The sequence below is a fragment of the Rhodofomes roseus genome, assembly GCF_022264815.1.
Source record: "Rhodofomes roseus strain CIRM-BRFM 1785 chromosome Unknown C8Q71scaffold_2, whole genome shotgun sequence".
Taxonomy (NCBI): domain Eukaryota; kingdom Fungi; phylum Basidiomycota; class Agaricomycetes; order Polyporales; family Fomitopsidaceae; genus Rhodofomes; species Rhodofomes roseus.
In genome coordinates this window covers 1,602,025-1,619,810 of record NW_025952958.1, presented here as the reverse complement: position 1 = coordinate 1,619,810, position 17,786 = coordinate 1,602,025, and the positions used below count along the sequence as shown (strand labels likewise).

General features: G+C 55.6%; 7 protein-coding genes across 7 annotated transcripts; 5 read left to right on the top strand and 2 right to left on the bottom strand.

Moving 5' to 3' along the window:
• The first annotated feature begins 302 nt into the window (after window positions 1-302).
• C8Q71DRAFT_735245 (uncharacterized protein) lies at window positions 303-1,310 on the top strand. Its single transcript, XM_047922461.1, has 4 exons — window positions 303-568; window positions 621-712; window positions 771-870; window positions 922-1,310. Exons 1-4 carry the CDS (start codon window positions 361-363, stop codon window positions 1,053-1,055), a joined length of 534 nt encoding a protein of 177 aa, XP_047783986.1. The 5' UTR covers window positions 303-360; the 3' UTR covers window positions 1,056-1,310.
• C8Q71DRAFT_228450 (Metallo-dependent phosphatase) lies at window positions 1,205-4,505 on the bottom strand. The gene is made up of 13 exons (XM_047917154.1): window positions 4,078-4,505; window positions 3,960-4,002; window positions 3,885-3,905; window positions 3,789-3,829; window positions 3,611-3,729; window positions 3,387-3,530; window positions 3,328-3,337; window positions 2,966-3,272; window positions 2,755-2,912; window positions 2,550-2,679; window positions 2,368-2,497; window positions 1,924-2,309; window positions 1,205-1,872 (listed from the first exon to the last, which is right to left on the bottom strand). The coding sequence occupies exons 1-13, from the start codon at window positions 4,309-4,311 to the stop codon at window positions 1,355-1,357; spliced, it is 2,241 nt and encodes a 746-aa protein (XP_047783985.1). The 5' UTR covers window positions 4,312-4,505; the 3' UTR covers window positions 1,205-1,354.
• On the top strand, window positions 4,332-7,500 carry C8Q71DRAFT_820129 (MFS general substrate transporter; the record flags this gene model as incomplete). Its single annotated transcript, XM_047926169.1, has 13 exons — window positions 4,332-4,361; window positions 5,009-5,215; window positions 5,286-5,425; window positions 5,484-5,511; window positions 5,562-5,573; window positions 5,638-5,758; window positions 5,817-5,915; window positions 5,975-6,099; window positions 6,173-6,314; window positions 6,369-6,624; window positions 6,678-6,740; window positions 6,802-7,084; window positions 7,142-7,500. 13 exons carry the CDS (start codon window positions 4,332-4,334, stop codon window positions 7,217-7,219), a joined length of 1,584 nt encoding a protein of 527 aa, XP_047783984.1. The 3' UTR covers window positions 7,220-7,500.
• Window positions 7,501-7,611: 111 nt separating this feature from the next.
• On the top strand, window positions 7,612-9,350 carry C8Q71DRAFT_228265 (uncharacterized protein). Its single transcript, XM_047917153.1, has one exon. It carries the CDS (start codon window positions 7,667-7,669, stop codon window positions 9,089-9,091), a length of 1,425 nt encoding a protein of 474 aa, XP_047783983.1. The 5' UTR covers window positions 7,612-7,666; the 3' UTR covers window positions 9,092-9,350.
• Window positions 9,351-10,821: 1,471 nt separating this feature from the next.
• Window positions 10,822-12,370, top strand: C8Q71DRAFT_228206 (uncharacterized protein). The gene is made up of 8 exons (XM_047917150.1): window positions 10,822-11,130; window positions 11,191-11,270; window positions 11,330-11,334; window positions 11,406-11,546; window positions 11,609-11,624; window positions 11,679-11,727; window positions 11,789-11,823; window positions 11,878-12,370. Exons 1-8 carry the CDS (start codon window positions 11,026-11,028, stop codon window positions 12,230-12,232), a joined length of 786 nt encoding a protein of 261 aa, XP_047783982.1. The 5' UTR covers window positions 10,822-11,025; the 3' UTR covers window positions 12,233-12,370.
• Window positions 12,371-12,638: 268 nt separating this feature from the next.
• On the bottom strand, window positions 12,639-15,835 carry C8Q71DRAFT_794181 (glycoside hydrolase; the record flags this gene model as incomplete). Its single annotated transcript, XM_047925524.1, has 16 exons — window positions 12,639-12,658; window positions 12,708-12,745; window positions 12,799-12,863; window positions 12,916-13,005; window positions 13,064-13,311; window positions 13,363-13,419; window positions 13,480-14,032; window positions 14,087-14,177; window positions 14,226-14,276; window positions 14,328-14,658; window positions 14,710-14,922; window positions 14,974-15,090; window positions 15,142-15,214; window positions 15,264-15,349; window positions 15,402-15,599; window positions 15,649-15,835. 16 exons carry the CDS (start codon window positions 15,833-15,835, stop codon window positions 12,639-12,641), a joined length of 2,418 nt encoding a protein of 805 aa, XP_047783981.1.
• Window positions 15,836-15,986: 151 nt separating this feature from the next.
• Window positions 15,987-17,254, top strand: C8Q71DRAFT_735221 (NYN domain-containing protein). Its single transcript, XM_047922460.1, has 3 exons — window positions 15,987-16,133; window positions 16,202-16,426; window positions 16,490-17,254. Exons 1-3 carry the CDS (start codon window positions 16,013-16,015, stop codon window positions 17,197-17,199), a joined length of 1,056 nt encoding a protein of 351 aa, XP_047783980.1. The 5' UTR covers window positions 15,987-16,012; the 3' UTR covers window positions 17,200-17,254.
• The last annotated feature ends 532 nt before the right edge of the window (window positions 17,255-17,786 follow it).

The following is a 17,786-nucleotide window of genomic DNA, read 5'->3' as shown; positions in this document are numbered from 1 at the left end:
AGGGCGCGGCGAAAAGAGGCTTAGAGCCATTTACGCAACCTAGTAGATATCGCTGGTGATAGAATAGACCTACCTGTATACACTGCATGGTTACAACGTATTGCAATACATTCCTGAACACACTCCCTCATTTGATGCTCTCATTTATATCATGCACGGTGCTTACCTTGGGTCTGGATTTGAACGAGGTATAACTGAACCCGATTCCAGGCAGCAGCCTGCTGCCACTGCCAGTGGCGCGTCTGCAGCGTGCACGTGAGACGCGTCGCGTCCGTGGCTGAGTGTGACGTTATGCCGCTACCGTGCTCTCTTGCGCATCCTTCCAGCGCGCCGTCGCTTCACCCCAAAACGACCACCGTGATGACCGACAACTTTGCCGTCGCCGCCACCCCTCAAGCTCACGCAGCCGACGTCGAGTTCCTCGTCCGGCGAGGCATGACGAAGGGCTATCAATTGATGTCACTGCTAACTCCGCCGCTGTACGCTACGTTTGCGCTGTCTCGTTACGGGAGGGCACAGTTCTCCGTCAATCGTCTACTACGTGCCACGTGGATAGGGGGCGTTGCTGGTGTGTCATGGCCCTCATCTATGTTGCGAGTTGGTTATGACATCCCACATAGGGACAGCCAGTGGTGGCGCCTTCGAATATGCCAGGACTGTGTACTCCAACCCTGACAAAGTCCGCGTTCGACGAATAAAGGCGGCGTATGATGTGAGCGTGTCTCACGTTATAACTTAAGACGCACTATCAAACCTCAGGCTCTCTGCAGACGTCCTCAATACGAGCCGACGACCATTCCACTATTGGCGGAATCCTATTCGCAGTCTTGACCCCAGCCGTAATCTGGAAGAGAGCTAGCACAGTGAATCGTAAGTCAAACATTGATCTTGTTCTTTTCTACCGCTCATGGCATCGTATAGTGATCCTCGGCGGTGCTGGTGTCGGATCCGCTGTCGGTCTATTCGCACATCACGCAAGAACAATCACAGGCGACCCTGCGCCCGTGGTCCGCATCCCAGAGCTTCCTCCTACACCTACTGAGCCAATCCCATAATAGGATACTTGCTCTGCGAGTTTATTCGAGGACCCAGTTGCGCCAGAGACCATCATAACTCATCACAGATGCCGCAAAGTGCTCCGAGGCCTCATGGAATCACTCGAACGAGAGGCTAGCAGCCTAGTCGCCTAACGGGTGCAGCCAGGGTGTGGCGCCCTTTCGCGTCAGACTGTGAATGACTGAACCAGACATCTGTTGCGGTCCCGAGAGTGCGCACCCCTGCTGTCAACAGCAAGTGATAATATCGAAAGTATAGCGTTAATTTGTTTCGTTCACTTGTTGTGCCCACTACATCGTCAATTTCTACCTTCATCTTTAAGCCTTCCGTCCACAATCGGGTGTATAACCGCAAGGTCTTCCTCGTCGTCCTCCGCTTTCGCAACCTTTGTCTCTCCCCCCGCATTCTGTTGACCTATAGGCCTCTTCCTCAAGCTCGACCCGTCAAAGTGATCGACGGGACTCATATGTTCCCGACCCGTGATATGGATATTGTCGCGGTAGTGCGCGCGAGACCAGCGCAGCGCCCGCCTCGCCGCATGCCTCCACTTCTGGACGACGCTGGGCGAGGGTGATCGTTCACGCGAGCCTGGCGTTCCAGCGTCGGCGCCGAGATGATGTGGAGTCTTAGAGCGGGAGCGAGAATGAGATTGCGAGTGCGAATGCATGTGGCTATGGTGAGAATGGGAGCGAGCGTGCCGATCATAGTCTTTGCGCCGGGCTTTCTCCTTCGAGATGACGCTTTGTGTTTGCGGGTGGAGGCACTCGACGGTCGAGACGTCCGCTACGCGTGACATGCGGTTCACATATCGGCAGCCTGTCAACGGTTGAGTTCTCGTATACTTGATTCATCTGTGGAAGTACACACCTAGCAAATACTTGCGCACAAGCTGGCTCATGAGCTGGCCGCTCTCATCATCCACGAGATACCTATTTCCCTTCAACGCCAAGAACCCGTCATGGCCCTGTGCCATATACTCTCTCGTAATGGTGCGGTACTTCCGCCCGCCCTTCGTGCGCGTGATCGGCTCGCCGTCCACTAGCGGCTGCCCAGGGGTTGACGCGCCGCTGCTCGTCGCCCCAATCGAGCGCAGGCTCGTCATGGACGCGTTCGCAGAGGGCACAGGTGTGGGCGACGCGCTCGTGCTCACGCTCCCACTCGGCTCCTGCAGAAGCCACACCCCGAGAACGCGCTGGCCGGGCGGGCGGCGCGAGTCCCAGGAGACGCGGAAGCCGGAGATGACAGGGAAGCGTCTGGGGCAAGCTGCTCAGTACGAACTTCAATGGGCGAGAGAGGGAGCCAGTGACGCACCCCTCCTGCGCGGGCCACGTAGAGAGCGATTGTTCGAGGGCGTCCCAGATGGCTTCGCCGTCAAGTTCGAGCGCGACGATAGGGTCCTCGAACGGCAGGATTTCTAGGATGTCGCCGAGCGTCACATTTCCTGCAGAGTCGTGTCAGCCAGTTGGGCGAAGTTCGCAATAGGCATACTTTACCAGGTCCGTAGATCGAATCGCCACGCAAGGTCCCGGCGCAGATCAAAACACCGTCGGACCCGCCTGCCATTTCAGGAGCCTCGTCGTATGCATGTCGAAGGACGTCCGCAAACCAATTCCCGGCCACTGTCTATAGAACGAACGTTGCTCAATGACGATGGCAAAAATGGACGGGAGCCCGGGAAGGATAAGTAGATGGCCGTACCTCTTGAACGCGGATCAATTGTGAGCGCAGATCAAGCTCGACTTCGGTCTTGCACGCGGGCGCTTTGAGCGCGTCAGAGACAGACGACAGGATGGACTCGAGGAGCTTCGCGATGCGCTCATTCTTCTTCGAGCCCGGCTGCGTCGCATGTCGTTTGCCTGATAACACGCGTGGGGATGAGGCGCTTTGCAACTATATCGTACACGTCTACCTCTGATCTCCTTGATAACCTTGCGCCGCACGCTTCCAGGAGGCGTTTCGAACAACTCCAGCGTGAACTCGCTCAAGTCCCTGAAGTCAGTGCCGCTCTTGACGATGAGCACGTCGCCCTTATCATCCTCAGCCCCGAGCACTGGGTGCGCCAAGTCGTAGCCCTCCCAAGCGGTTGCGCCGTGCGAGATGTAGTAGAGGTGGTCATGACCACCGAGGATAAGGTCGACGCCGTGCTCGTTGTAGATCGGATGCTCCTCTTGAGCTGCAGGCGAGGAAGCACGCAACGCTTTCGCTAGAGCGATGTCCTGCAGCCAATCGGCGCTCAGCGATTTGTGCGTCGATATGAGAGATCGCACTGACGTTAGGCACTCTGATAGAGAAATAAGCGGCAGACAGAGAAATTGCGGCGACCGACGCACCGTGCGTGAGTGAGAGCTACGATAATGTCGCATTTGTGCTCTCCGTTAGGATCCCGGAGACGCTTAGACAATTCGATGCCGACTTGCGCCATATCTCGGTATCCGAAGTTCTCGGGCCATGAGGACACGGTGCCAATCCACTCTCTGACGGCAGCGAGCACGTAAAATAACGGATCTTTTTGGTGAGGCGCACTGCGCTATGCTAAGAATGGGGGTCGACGCACTTCTCTACGAGCCCTATCACGCCGATACGTACGCCCGCGCGCTCAAGCATGTGGTATTCTTGTACGTGTTCGGGGATGCGTGACGTGGTAGTGTCGATTATGTTGCTGAGCAACCACGGCTGTGGCCTGCTGTGAGTACCGGAGCTCTAGCGCGCACTAGGGTGAGAAGGTTACGGACGAAGCTCGTGTCCTTTATCAATTCAGACAAATGAGGGTAGCCTTGCCGCGTAGGGAATATTCAAGCTGTGTGGTATTGCATACACTCGACACTCACCGAAGTCGAAGTCGTGATTGCCTTGGAAACGTCATGAGACCTCAGCTACATGGAAGCAATCTCGCAATGCCGAACCTGTCATAGACACATCCGGGGCAATCGCATTCAGCACTGGAACCTAATGTGAAGCCGTTAATACTGTTGCGTCGGGCGCATGTTATGAAGCTCGGAAAAGAACTGGTATGTCGCTGACCATATGACTTCCTCGTGTGATGGAGCTCTCGACGGAGGGCGAGAAGACATCGCCTGAGAAGAGAACGAGTCCATCGCGCTTGCCGTCAGATCGCTTCGGCCATTGGTCGCGCAAGTCGTCGAGCATCGCAGCCCATTGTGTGACGTCGATCGTCTCTGGAGATTTCGGAGACAACTTGAAGGGTTGCACGCGATAGACATCGTTGAAATGAATGATGGGAAGGATGGCAGCCATGGTCAGCGATTTGTTTTAGGATGCAGCACGAAAAACGGAAGCGTGTGTGGGTCTACGAGACAGGACACCTTGCCCCCGAGGTTGGGACCTATATGAGTGACTAGGTCTCTCGCTCGGTCAAGGCAGTACGAACGAGGATCGACGGACACACATGCCACAACCGCAAGTGGCTGCCGGCGGCATGTCACGTGGGGTGGTCCGGGTCGTCGCAGGTGGCTAGGAGATACTCATTTCGGAGCGGTAACTGTGGTGTGTTTTATTGCATGACTTTAATTCATAGCCGTTATTGTAATCCTGGGCTGAGGTGGTGAGCAGGGACTTGCATGGGAGAGCCGTCGGGGCCGGGCATGGCTCGGGGATCTTATGGTGGGTGGCGCTCCGATGATCTCGGGGGCGATCACTTGATGGCCGCGACGTTGGCCGCGACCGGCTACTCCGGGACCATTTCCCGGGGCGGGGCGGGCTGACATCCATCCTCCACCGGCGTTGCTCACTGGAACTGCGTCCCAACTCCCACCATGGCTCCTGCCGAGGGTGCCGTCGCTCTGCCGCCCTCTTTACCTTCTAGTGCCGTGTGTCTGCCGAACCCGTCCATATAACACCGGGACAAGCTGCGGGACGGTCCCAGGCCCTACAGGCGTTGGTACCCTCGCCACGCATCATGCCACCGTCAACGCGCTCTACACTCATTGACGAGGAAACTGCCAATCCTGTAGCGCACCAGGAGTCTGTCAAGCAGGAGAAGGAGGTCGAGAAAGATCTCGAGGTCGCATATGGAGCCGCGGAACCGCGGTATCCCGGCAGCGGCACGGCCGAGGACCCATACATCGTTGACTGGGATGTAGATGACCCAGAGAACCCCTTCAATTGGTCGAAGACGCGAAGATGGGTGCTGACATTCGAGGTTGGTTGCATTCAGCGATTAACACAGCTGACCATGGCTAATATTTGCTAAATTTATACAAAACCTATAGCTTGCTTATGCAACATGGACATCGTCATTCTGCAGCAGCTCATACAGTGCCGGTCTGCATTATTCTACCATAGACTTACACATATCTGAGGAGGTAGCCCTACTCGGAATCTCTTTGTTTGTGCTCGGGTTTATTTTTGGGTAGGCGACCCTCAAATCTGCTTCAGCAGTGGATCGCTAACCAAGCAGAGATATTCAGACCATTGCTATGGGCACCCCTCAGCGAGGTACGTTCCCTTCGGCGTAGAACCACTAGGTAGCTAATACAATCTCCCAGATGTACGGACGCGTAAGTCACGCACACTCACCCGCAACAAATCGGTGAATTTGACTACTGTATTTCCCCAATGAAGCGGATAGTCTTCATAGTCTCGTATACCGCATTCACCCTCCTACATCTCGGCGGCGCCCTGTGCAAGAACGCCGCAACACTCCTAGCTACCCGACTATTAGCTGGTATGTTCGGCGTGTCGCGTAAGTATCACCGAATCCCGGTCTCCATCTGTTACCTCCTCTCACGGACAAACGTCAGCCTTCACGAACTCTGGTGCTGCGCTGGCGGATATATGGCTTCCTCGGGATCGCGGTGTCGCGTCCTCTTTATATGCAAGCGCACCATTCCTCGGACCAGGTAGGAACCCAGTCATACTATGCAGTATTGTCATGTTTTGACAGTTGAGCATAATCCAGTCGTCGGGCCAATCATCGGTGGTTGGGTGTCCACTTCGCACCTCGGCTGGAGGTTTAATTTCTGGATAATGTTCATGGCCTCAGCTATAGCCTTGCTTGGCTTCGTCTTCATCTTGCCTGAGACTGTGAGTCGCTCCAGTTCTTCAACATGGCTACACAACCTAACTCCGACGCCCCGCGCTCTGCTGTGCCCTCCAGTATGGACCGGTGTTGCTTAGATGGCGGGCAAGAAAGCTGCGGAAGGCAAGCGAAGGCAAGGCTATCTACGTCTCGCGCTCCGACGTCGGCCGCTCACGAGATCGGCTCGCGCACTTCCGCACAAACCTCGCGCGGCCCTTCCGTACGTCCCACCTTCTCCAGTTCCCTCATCCACTGACTGACTCACCCATAACAGTGTTCATGGCGACCGAGCCGATTGTCCTGCTCTTCGCGGTCTACGTCGCGGTCGCCTACGCGATCCTCTACGCCTTCTTCGCCGCGTACCCCATCGTGTTCCAGCAGCAGCGCCACTGGTCGCCCGGCCTCGGCGGCCTCGCATTCATCGGCGTGGGCGTGGGCACGACGTTCGGGATGTGCCTCGCGCCCGTGCAGAATCGGCTGTATTGGGCGGCGATGGCGAAGAGCCCGACGGGGCGCGCGCCGCCGGAAGCGTGAGTCCGCCCTTGTGCGTTTGCGAGAGCTGGAACTCATGCGTGTTTTGCAGACGGTTGTATTCGCCAATGTTTGGCGCCGTGTGCTTGCCTGTTGGGTTGTTCTGGTTTGCATGGTCAGTGCTCTTCCTAGCTTGCGTACTTTAATCGAGTTTGAAACGATGGGCCTCATCACAGGACATGCACACCCTCGCACCACTGGATCCTGCCCATCATGGCGGGCGCGCCCTTCGGAACCGGCGTAGCGTTGGTCATGCAGGGCGCGACACAGTACCTTATGGACACATACCAGATTTACGCCGCCAGTGCGCTGGCAGCGACTGTCGTCCTCCGCTCGATCTGCGCGTGCTTCTTCCCGCTCGTGATCCCCATCATGTACAGGAACCTTGGGGACCACTGGGCGGGTACCGTGTTCGCGATTTTGACGGCGATTTGTATGCCCCTGCCGTGGCTTCTCTGGGTAAGTGCTCCGCTTGCTTCAGGAGGATCTATGGGATTGAACAACGTGATTGTACAGGCGTACGGCCCTGCGATACGAGAGCGTTCACGCTATGCCATTAAAGATGCCGTTCCCTCTGGTGGTCCGAAGAATTGACGAAAATATTGCTGCGCCTGTAAGATCCCCTTTGGGTAATTCACTGACGCACTGAGATGATGATACGATGATGAACCGGAGGACATTTTTACGCCTTGATTATGGTGCACGACTGTTCGCACAGGATGCGACGCTAGACTAATTGTAATAGATGTTTTGAGGCCGCCCTATTTGTTCCATACTGCGTGTGCTCGCTGGATTGTTGTTCATGTTCATGCCGGATAGCTCATGTTTGAGTCGTGCTCAACCTCCGACCGACGGTTGCGTCGCTTTCAGAATGCTCATTTAATCATCAAATTCGATCATTGCGAGGACCGAGGTGCGGCGACGCGATCACGGGATCTGCCGGCTGACAGCGGCGCGTTTGGTTCGGATGCGAACAAACGCCCGTACTCAACCCTCCTGCAAGCGTTGGCTCTGGACGTCCGACAAGGCCAGCCCACGCCCATGGCCTCCGCACTCACATTTCCTTCAGCTGGGACCTCATCATCTATCACCCTTGATGTGCCACCTCCGTCACAGGAACCCTATGTCGCGCGGGCTACGGTGCCGAACGTCTTCGTGATCCCACCCGAAGAAGAGCAGGACGAGAACCCGCCGTTCTGTTATTTCGATGCCGCAGAGGCTGAGCATGAAGTATACTCTACGACGCCAGACCTTGAGGCTTTGGAGACTGCCCTTCACTTCTACCAGCAGATCGACAACCGTGCGCCTACGTTCCGCCGGTCGCTGCAGAACGATTCGCAGGAGACGATCGTGTTGCCACGACGAGGGTCCCTGGCGGTGATACGGGAAAACACTCTCGAAGAGAAATCGCGGAGGAGGGTGATGGATGAGGACGTTATTGAGGTGGTCAAGCTGCGGAGAAGCGAGGGCAGGAACGACGCGGGCGAGATACAGGTTCAGGGGATGAAGAAGTCGAGGACGTTCAAGCTTCGTGCGACGGAGGCACTGAAGTCCATTAAGAACGTCGGAAAGATGCCTCGGCGGACGTCTGCTTCCAGCAGCACGAGTTCATCGGGCTCGGGGGAGAACGTTCGACCTGGACGCTCGTCCGAGCAGGCAGCATTGCCAGATACCGTACCGCGGCCCAGTACTCCGAAGCTCCCCCGCCGGAAGTCACTCACCCTCTCTCAGGTCTTCACATTCTCCCAAAATCATCGTCCGGTGGCTCCAGAGGCAGACCCAGAACCGCCGACATGCTCGCCAGACGTGGAGAGGGCTAGGCATTCAGAAGGGGACATAATGCGGGAAACCTTACCTCGCCCGAGCAGCCCCAATCTTTCACGCCGCAAGTCGCTCACGTTCGCCCAGTTCTTCACCTTCTCTCCTAACCACCAACCAACTCTGACGGAATCTGACGTCGACTCGTTAGGCATGTCTGCAGAAGGCAGTCCTCTGCCAAAGAGATACAATATGCAGACCATGCCCGCGATCGCCTCTCCATCCAAGGCTCGCTCCCGCCCGTTACATCCCTCCCCGTCGATCGAGGACTACGGGCAAGTGCGCTCGGCAGCACCGACCACTCCCGTCCCGCCCTCACGACTTTCGAAACGGAGGTCATTCCGGAATAGGATATCCGTTCTAGATCTGCAGAAGCTCTTCACTCAGGGATCGTCGTCGGCCGCTCCTGAAGAGCCGGCGCGCAGAGAGTCTGACACTGCGGGGTCATCGGAGCTCGCGGCGTCCACCTCGACGTTTTCTTCGTCGTACTCCCTCATCTCCGCTGGGTCCCTTTCCGAAGACGAGCTACCGAGACGTAGCGAGGATCGGGTACCGTCAGAAGACCCTTTTGGGGGCGACCTTGACACGGAAATGCACCTGGATTCATTGCATTTCGATTCGTTGCACTTTGACCCGGACGAATTCTGATTCAGGTAGATTCATCTCGGCTGCGCTCTGTCCTTACGGCCCGTGTTTGCAAATTGCAGATGGGCATCGCACACTCACTTCATATCTCATCACACGGACACGTTCTCACAGATGTACGATATACACCAACGTAGCGCGATCCCCCGCATCGCATCTTGCATACTCATGATTTTCACCGCTTTCGTTCGTCCGTCATCCATCGACCATGCTATACTCGCGCTATGTAGCTCACCTCGCTTTCACCTCACTATTGGCTTCGCTTTCTAACCCAAGTATACCATTCAAGATTCATATCCATGTTGGCATGATACGTATTTATGAGTACCACATGGCCCTGTGTAGATATGTCGACGCTCATCACACTATCCAGCTCTATTGGATTCTCCGCCTCAGCCAGGCGCCTCCGGTGTAGGTCTGATAGGTACGTGTGGTCTCTGTGGTCTGTGCGGTTCATGCGCTCTGAAATACTACCAAGATCATGCCGATCTCGTCAATCGTGAAGGCGGCAGATGTCAGAGGCAGTGGTGCAGTCGACATTTAATGTGCCTGTTTGCCTGTGGTCCTCGCTCGGATGAAGCGCTGCAGGTGTAGTGGTCGTGGGGCCTGGGCCGCTGTAGGTGGGTTTGTGGGAACAACATCTGGTGCTACCCGCAGCCATGAATCGATGCAGTCCTGCATGAGGTGAGCCTTACGATGGATGGTTCGATCGACGTCGGATAAACCAGGCAGTACTGCGTGGTCCTATTCAAAGGATAAACCAGGCAGTACTGCGTGGTCCTATTCAAACCGCAGTGCGTTTGGTAGGGAAGAGTCGGAACTTGATGGCTCCCGCCATAACTTGGCGTCTGTGCAAACAATCATCATTTTGCCGGGCTTACCAGGCACATCTGTGTGTGAGTATGGGTCCAACGGACCACCCGGGGTTTCAGGATCCCCGAGCAAGCATAAGCCTCAGGCAGCTATTGGCCTATCCTCGCACCTGCTGGGTTGGTACCACTGCCCCACGCCTGCACAAGCAACGGTGCTGAATTTCAGACAGCACAGCAGTGCGGGTCACTGACGCCTTTTCATCCCAACAGAGTGCATGGTGCCTATCAGATGCTGGCGTCGGCCCCGGTGACCACCTTCAGATGGTAGTCTACTTCAAGTTCCATGGCAGCCTCTCAACTACTAGACCAGCCAGTCGAGGCTTGGCGGTTGGTCATGCGCAATTCTCCCACAGTACGGCACATTCTTGTCTTGTTCTCAGCGTGACGGTTCAATGGCTCGATCCCTCAGGTATATAAGCATGCGAGTCTACCTCGCCGCCGCTGCGATTGGCCATAACAGCTCACGGCGATGTCGGTGACAGGCTCTGGATATGCCAGTGTAGCTTCCGTGCTAGATTCAACGTAAGTGACCCGACAGTCCTCATCGAGTCGCCAAATGACTGACACAGAAAACGGATGTCAGCTTCGTTGTCAACTGTTGCAATGCGGCAGCATACAGTGAGCAGCAGTCAATATGATTCTGCAAGGCTTTCCTGATTCGAACATGCAGCGATTTATACATACGATCGCTGCCTCACCTGCTGGTGGGAGGTCAATCTTATATGGCGGCGCCGAAGTGGCATGTCAGTTGCGACTGGCTCGTACCTGCTGCTCCATATATCCATCACACTGTTCCTTTGGGTCGCCATGGTAACAATATTCGTGACAGACTGCGAGGTAAAGTGCAGCCTTCTCCGGTGACTGCACACTTGCTAACGTTTTGCTAGAGGTAGAACGATCTGACCTCTTCAATGTCAAGTTGTACTTACCAACGCTTGCCTGATGCAGCTATTATCCCATGAATGTGGCAGCGATATGGGCCGCTGCGATCTTTCATTTCGCTAACGGCGGTATGGACTTCGACTCTACCATTGTCGTATCTGCTTACACTGCCTTCGCTTACCTATGACAGCTTTCACGGCATTGCGTGCTTACGCTATTAGCCATCGCTCCGTGCCACTTGCGGCTGTCATGTTTCTGTTGTCAGGTGTGGATGTAGCAATGGATATCGTAGGTCTCCTTGTCGTCGTCTCCTTCTTGTCACTCATGCAATCTGATCATTAGTATCAGGCGTTCACCCTTGAGGCGATAGATTGGCCCCAGCCTGTTGGTTGTGTGGTCACGGTCGGTGATAACCCCACGATCGATAGGTGCGCTTGATTTATTGGACTGCAGATTGGTCGCGCCCGTATTGACGATGCGTATCCAGACCATGTGCGGCCATCCACATCTTAATGGTAGTGAATTATACTGACTAGTGATCTGCCTTTCCAATACTGCGACAGTATATGCTTCAGGGCAAGCGTCTGTTGTAATCCCTGAGGTGTTGCTTTTGGTGGCGACCTGGCGCCATGCCTATGGCACGGCGAAGCTTGTAAAAGACATACCATTGAAGACTCCTCTTACAACGCACCTAATCAGAGACGGTTAGTAATTACTATGGTTGTGGTGGTCATGTTGTCTGACCTCTCCCCTCCCGCCATCATAGGGACGTTGTACTTCGTGTGAGCTTATATAAGTGAAGGCCATATTGGGATACCGGCATTGACGTACCTTAGTGCGATTTTAGCCCTCATGGTTCTCAATGTCATTCTCGACGCAACCTCGGTGAGTAACTTACGTTGAATCCATTGCATAACGTTCAGCCATACCGAAGCTATCATTCTAGACGGTCAACGGGGTTATTATTCCTATTATATACGCGTACGTATTTCACCGTTCGGAGATGTTCAGTAGGTTTGAGATAGTATACCTCAGGCTCCAAACCAGTTTGCTCTCGCACTTCTACATCAATCTGCACAAAGCAAACAAATCGATGGCCGGCATACCCACCGATGTATCGCAAGTGTCCGACCCCCGTTTCGCTCGTGTGGTAGGAACACTCGCTGGCTCGCTCGCATACGGCAAACCGAGCTTCCCAGAAGACGGTGATGTAGACGGCGATTGGGAGATGGCTGCCGATGAATATCTAGCAGACTTGCCAGACGTCCAGCAACCGGCGACCGCCAGCGATAATAAGCTCCATGACGATGAGGCCTATGCTGCAGATCATATCAGCATAGGACACTCCTTCATAGAATCAGTTCCGAGAGTCGAGTTCGGAGTCGTATAGACGCCCTGCATATGGCACTTTGGATTATAATGTACCTTGTAGCCCCCGCAGAGCGGAGGATGCTCATCTCTGAGAGATTCATGACATATGCCATCGGATTTGTCTACATATCGGCTGCGCCAGCCACGGAATCATGCATCGGCTCAAATCGGTATTGTTTCAACCGTTTGGCTTGTTCAAACTTCAACTCATCCTGTTCAATTTTTTTGTCAGCAATGCTTGGCCACGTCGCGTGTCACAAACTCATGTGGACTGGCATGGCCATGGCCTCTAACCCTCGACACCCCATGTCACGCCGTAACGTGGTCCGCAATTGTCCGTGAAAGTCAGAGGTATTGTTATACACATGCTGGAAGGGACAGGACGAGGTCGCGCAGCAGACGCGACATGATTGTGCTCAGGCCTTTTAGTACTTCTCGGCAAGGACTGCGAATGCAAGTCAGATTGAGACAAAGAGCAAAGTAAGTACACGTACTCAAAGCGACGAGGGACGTCCAGCCGGTGAATGGATGACTAGAGAGCCGAGTTAGCAATGAAACATCGAAGGGGTGGTGAATTGAATGTACCTTCTCATGCCCTCACCCGTGATGGGGTCATATTGCTCCCACACATAGCCAGTTCTTTGGTATTCCTGCACGGGTCGTATAAGCCTCTAGTACCAAGGCAAGTGTATATGAACCTACCTTGAAGACGTTGTCCACAACATTCCTTCTCAGCTCCGAGTAGATCTCCTGTGCGCGTGCCTGGTACGGGCCCTCCTGGGCAGCATATGTCTGTGGGTAACATCTCCGTCAGCACTCGCGCCTCGCGTGTGTTAAATGGGATACATACTGTGTACAGTGACTTAAGAGCGAGGAAGTTCATCTGAATCCAGATCGGGCCCTTCCAGTAGTTCTCGCCCTTGCCGAACTCGGGGTGGGAGATCGAGAGACTACGGAGACCGTACGGAGACCAGAGGTGCTCCGGGTCGCGGACTATATCGAGGATGGCGCCGAGGTGAGGAGAATCGGGCGACAGGAGGCCAAGCAACATCGGGAAAGTGGAAAGGTAGCCTCTGTGGCAGACGTGGTAGGATTCGTCTACCGAAACTCGTCAACAGGTCGTCTGAGCATTGAGGAATGACCACCTACCATCGTTGTCCACGCCAACATCGCAGTACATCTGGTTCTCCTCGCTCCAATGCAGATCTACACAATCACGCAAGATCAGATCACCCAAACCCCGACACAGAAAGGCCACGAACTCACCATCAATATTCCCGATCGTCGCCTTTTCAATCTCCTCAAATGCAGCGGCGTCGTCCGCCTCCCCGATGAACTCCGCGATCTCCCGCATTGTCCGCGAGAAGAACGCCATCCAGCTGATGAGATCGAGATGCAGCTCGCCCGCGTGCGGTGGCCCGCGCGGGTAGTCGTCCATACCGCTCGTCAGGACGTGCTGCTCACTGCGCCCGCGCCAGCGGTAGGCCTCCGTGCGCGAGCGCGCCTTGCGGCCGTACTGCTTGATCTGCCCGCGCTGCGTGCGCCGGAACCAGTCGTAGTGCCGTTTGAGCGGGGCGTAGATCGACTTGAGGTAGGAGGTGGCCATAGCGTGGTCCTTGATATACATGCCGCCGGGGTGGGAGGGCAGTGAGTCGGTGAGCGGGATTTGTTCGCCGGCGCCCATTCCCATGTCCATCCCTAGCTCTGCGTCTGAGAGGCCGCCCGAGGATTTCAGACGGTGGATGAACGCAGTAACGGCCATTGCGAGAGTAGGTGGGTTTGCATTGGTCGGGACTTGCGTCTGGAACTCGGCTGGGACCTGTCGTTGTCCAGATGAGTAGAGATTTCACGGCACCAACAAAGCTCAACGTACTCTGCTGCGGGCTTCCTCCCCAAGGATCTGTTCCCGCGCAACCCAGCCATCCTCATCAATCAGGTTGATCCAATCCTTCAAAATTTCGAGGCTAACACCATGAGCAAGATGAATGCACTTCCCAACTGACCCAACCTACCTAAGATCATTATCATATTCGCCAATATGTAGTAGATGGAACCCTTCATCCCTAGCATGAAAGGATGAGAGAGAGGTATATGCAAACTAGGTCGGTACATACCAGTAAAACCCTCTTGGGAAGAAACTTCTGCTTGGCGTTGCTGTCAACAGCGCTTTCGGCTCAGTCAACCGAGCGCCCTCGTCAATGTCCGAGCTGCTTTCAGAGCTGTCATCTTCTTCCTTGTCCCACTCGTATCGGAAGCCTTTGTTCACCATCGAGGTGCCGTAGAAGTAACCAATACCTCCGATCAAGTTGGACGTAACAGCTTTTGAGAATTCTTTCAGTGCCTCGGGGTCGGTGGTAGGATAATCCGCAGGCACGGGGAGAGCGGCGTCGAAACGCTTGTTGTACTTCGAGAGCAGGGCTGGAATCCCTTCGTCGAGCACGGTCGCTAGAGCAAGGTCTCAGCATCGGGCGCATGCACTAGCTAAGGTTGACTTACCATCCAACGGCTGCTTCGCGCTCTCACTCTCGTAATAAACGTCAAACTGGAAAGGGCCGTCGAAGAGCTTCTGCACTGCATATAGGTTGCTTGCGGAGTACAGCTCGTCTGACAATTGCAGGGTGAACGATGGATCGGGAAGACCTTTGCTTTGATCCTGATACGCCCCCAGCACGTCGCGGGCATGGTCCAGTATATTCTTCAGGATGAATTCTAAGACCAGTTCAGTCGGTCTGCCGATCAAGCGAAGGTGTCATGAGATACCTCTTGCTTGCCATATAGTTCCAGGCTGGGCGCGGAGGCCGACATAATGAGTCTTGCCTATGCGGTGTGCATGATCGTGTGCAAAGGGACCACTTTCGACGTGTCGGTTGTTCGGTCCTGGAAGCAGTACGTTGACGGGAGAGCGCTCACAAGAACAAGCTCACTAACCGTCCACAATGCGGATGGAGAACTCGTCCAAGTCCGGAGAGTTGCCCATGATCTTGAAGGGCCCGTTGAAACCCTGTGGCTAGCGTGAGGCAAGACTCGGTCAACGGTGGAGCACGACTGACGTTCTCGCTTTCCTCGTTTTCCATCTCTAGTCCTCCGAGACCTTCCAATCCAGCATAGAAGACGGCAGATATCCGACTAGGAAATGCTTGTTGTCCTGTCTGCTCGTGTTGATCGGCCAGACGGAATGAGGTACGCACCTGAATTGAGCGGCTCTCCTTTGATGCGTGCAGCCCAGCTGCCGCCGTGCTCTCCCCCTGGTACTTTCAGGAACTCAGTCGTGATGACAACGTTATTGGGAGCATCCTTGATGACTTGTACGCCGCCTTCGCGTGCATCGTACTCCGTCCAGGTGTAACCGCTCAGGCCGTCTCCCTGATCACAGCCATGTCGTGCGCCTGAGATGGTTGTCAGAGTTTCCACCCATGGACAACGAATATGACCAACGGGTGAGCGACTGGTAGTCTTGGGTGCCATACCACAAGAGACCTGTCATGAGTGACTGCGGGATTCTGGGCCTGAGCCCGAAGTAGAGGTTGGAGCGGTATGCGCCCCATAGCAAGGACGCAGAGTCGTTGCCCGACTGCGCAAAGGCGGTGGGGACAAGGGGCAGTAGAGCCCACCAGAGACGCATTGCTGGAGGTCGACGCGTACGGAGAACGTGGCGGGCGTCTGCAGGTGATCGTGTCCGCCACTGTCGCGACGCGCTCAGTCGATGTCCATAAAAGGCAGGTCTTTAGGAACAGACGCGCGACTGTCAGGCCGCGCATTGACGCCGGCGCGCGCGCAGCTATAAACATGGCTCATACCCATGCCCCTTCCTCCAGGCCCCCATACTCTGCCGCGCGACTCGCGGCCCCCGCTCATTTCTTCTCTCGCTTTCACCGTCTCTATGTCTGACGACGAACATGTCGCCATATTCTGGGACTACGGTGCGTCAGACGGCTTCTCGAAGCGTCGCCCGAACCGGGGATGCTGACTGCCGGTTTACGTGTACCAGAGAACTGCTGCCCTTCGAGTAGTATGACCGGTTACGACATCGTCAACAATATTCGCGAGATTGCACATACTTATGGAAGTGTAATCCTCTTCAAGGCCTACCTAGAACTGTCCGAGCAGTCCCCAAAGTCTACTTTGCTACGTTCAGAGTTACAATCATGTGGTGTGTCTCTTACGGACTGCCCGCACAACGGAAGGAAGGATGTTGCCGATAAGATGATGATAGGTCGGTATTCCTGCTTCGTAGCCTCATCATGCTTCTCAACTCAGACATCTGTACCCAATCCAGTGGACATGCTTACCTATGCACTGGACACTCCCGCGCCAGCGACGATCGTCCTGATATCCGGCGACAGAGACTTTGTCTACGCAGTGTCGGTGCTACGACTCCGCCGATACCGCGTCGTCCTCGTCGCACCGCATACGACCCACAACAGCCTCAGATCGCAGGCGACTGTCGTTCTCGACTGGAGCACCGACGTCCTCGGGAAGGAGAAGCTGCCATCGGGTCTTCCTACCCCTGCGGAACCTCCGCGCCCCGGGCACAGGAGAGCCCAATCCTCCGTGAATCCGGCGCAAGCTCAAGGTTCGCCTCTCGCAGCGAAAGCTTCGCGCCGTCTATCCTTCCGTGATGCACCCTCGCAACGCCCTGCTATCGAACCATTGCAGAATCAGGCGAGCTCGAGAAGCCCACGTGCGCCGACGACACCGCTGCAGGCAGCGTGGACACCTGCTGAGGTCGATACGGCGGGCTCAAGCGGCAGCCTGCTGCGTCCCCAACGGTCGGCTCAGATAGGGCTGCCTACCCCGTCATCTGACTCAGGCTCCGCTGGCCTTGGACCAAAGAGCGTCCCTGAAGAGGCTGTCGACTCCGATTCCGGCGATTCACTGACGGATGGTATCGCGGATCTGAACCTTCACCTCAAGAACTTCACTAGTAGCCGGACGCCTTCTAACAACTCTGCGTCAGTACGTGTAAACCTCAGCAAGATCGCATGACGCTCCTGCTGACGTGCAGCTCTTCGTGTTAGCCGTACATCTCGGTCACTCCTGTGGAGGAATGCAAAGCGGACGAGCGACCCTGGCAGACCCCGGCCAAGCTCACGAGCACGCGATCTAGTACACCTGCCATTTCCGAGGCATCCGATGCAAGACCGAACGGGGTCGTCGAGATTATTCGGCGCCGTGAGTCGCCAGTCCAATTGAAGGATCAGTTCAGAGGCAGCAACGACAAAGCACCCGTCGCGATCACAGGAGCAGCGCAAGCACCTATTTCGTTGAACTCGGGCGTGCCCCTCATGCCCAGCATTGCACCGATTGCAGAGCGTACGTCTGCCGTAGTTGACATGCCTCGTCCTACCAGTTCCCCCGCCAGTGCGGCCCCAGCACGATGCATCGGACCCCAGGGTGTCCAGGCAGAGGATGCAGCGCTCTCAGATTCACCCGCTTCATTCATCAACACTCCTGCGCGGACACCGGATATGGATGTCCCGCCTACGCCCGTCGTATCATTGCCTTCGGTGGTCCCCGCGTTCGATAGTACTGCGCGCGCGGAGGCTACCCGGGCCTTGCTTACGACACTCGGC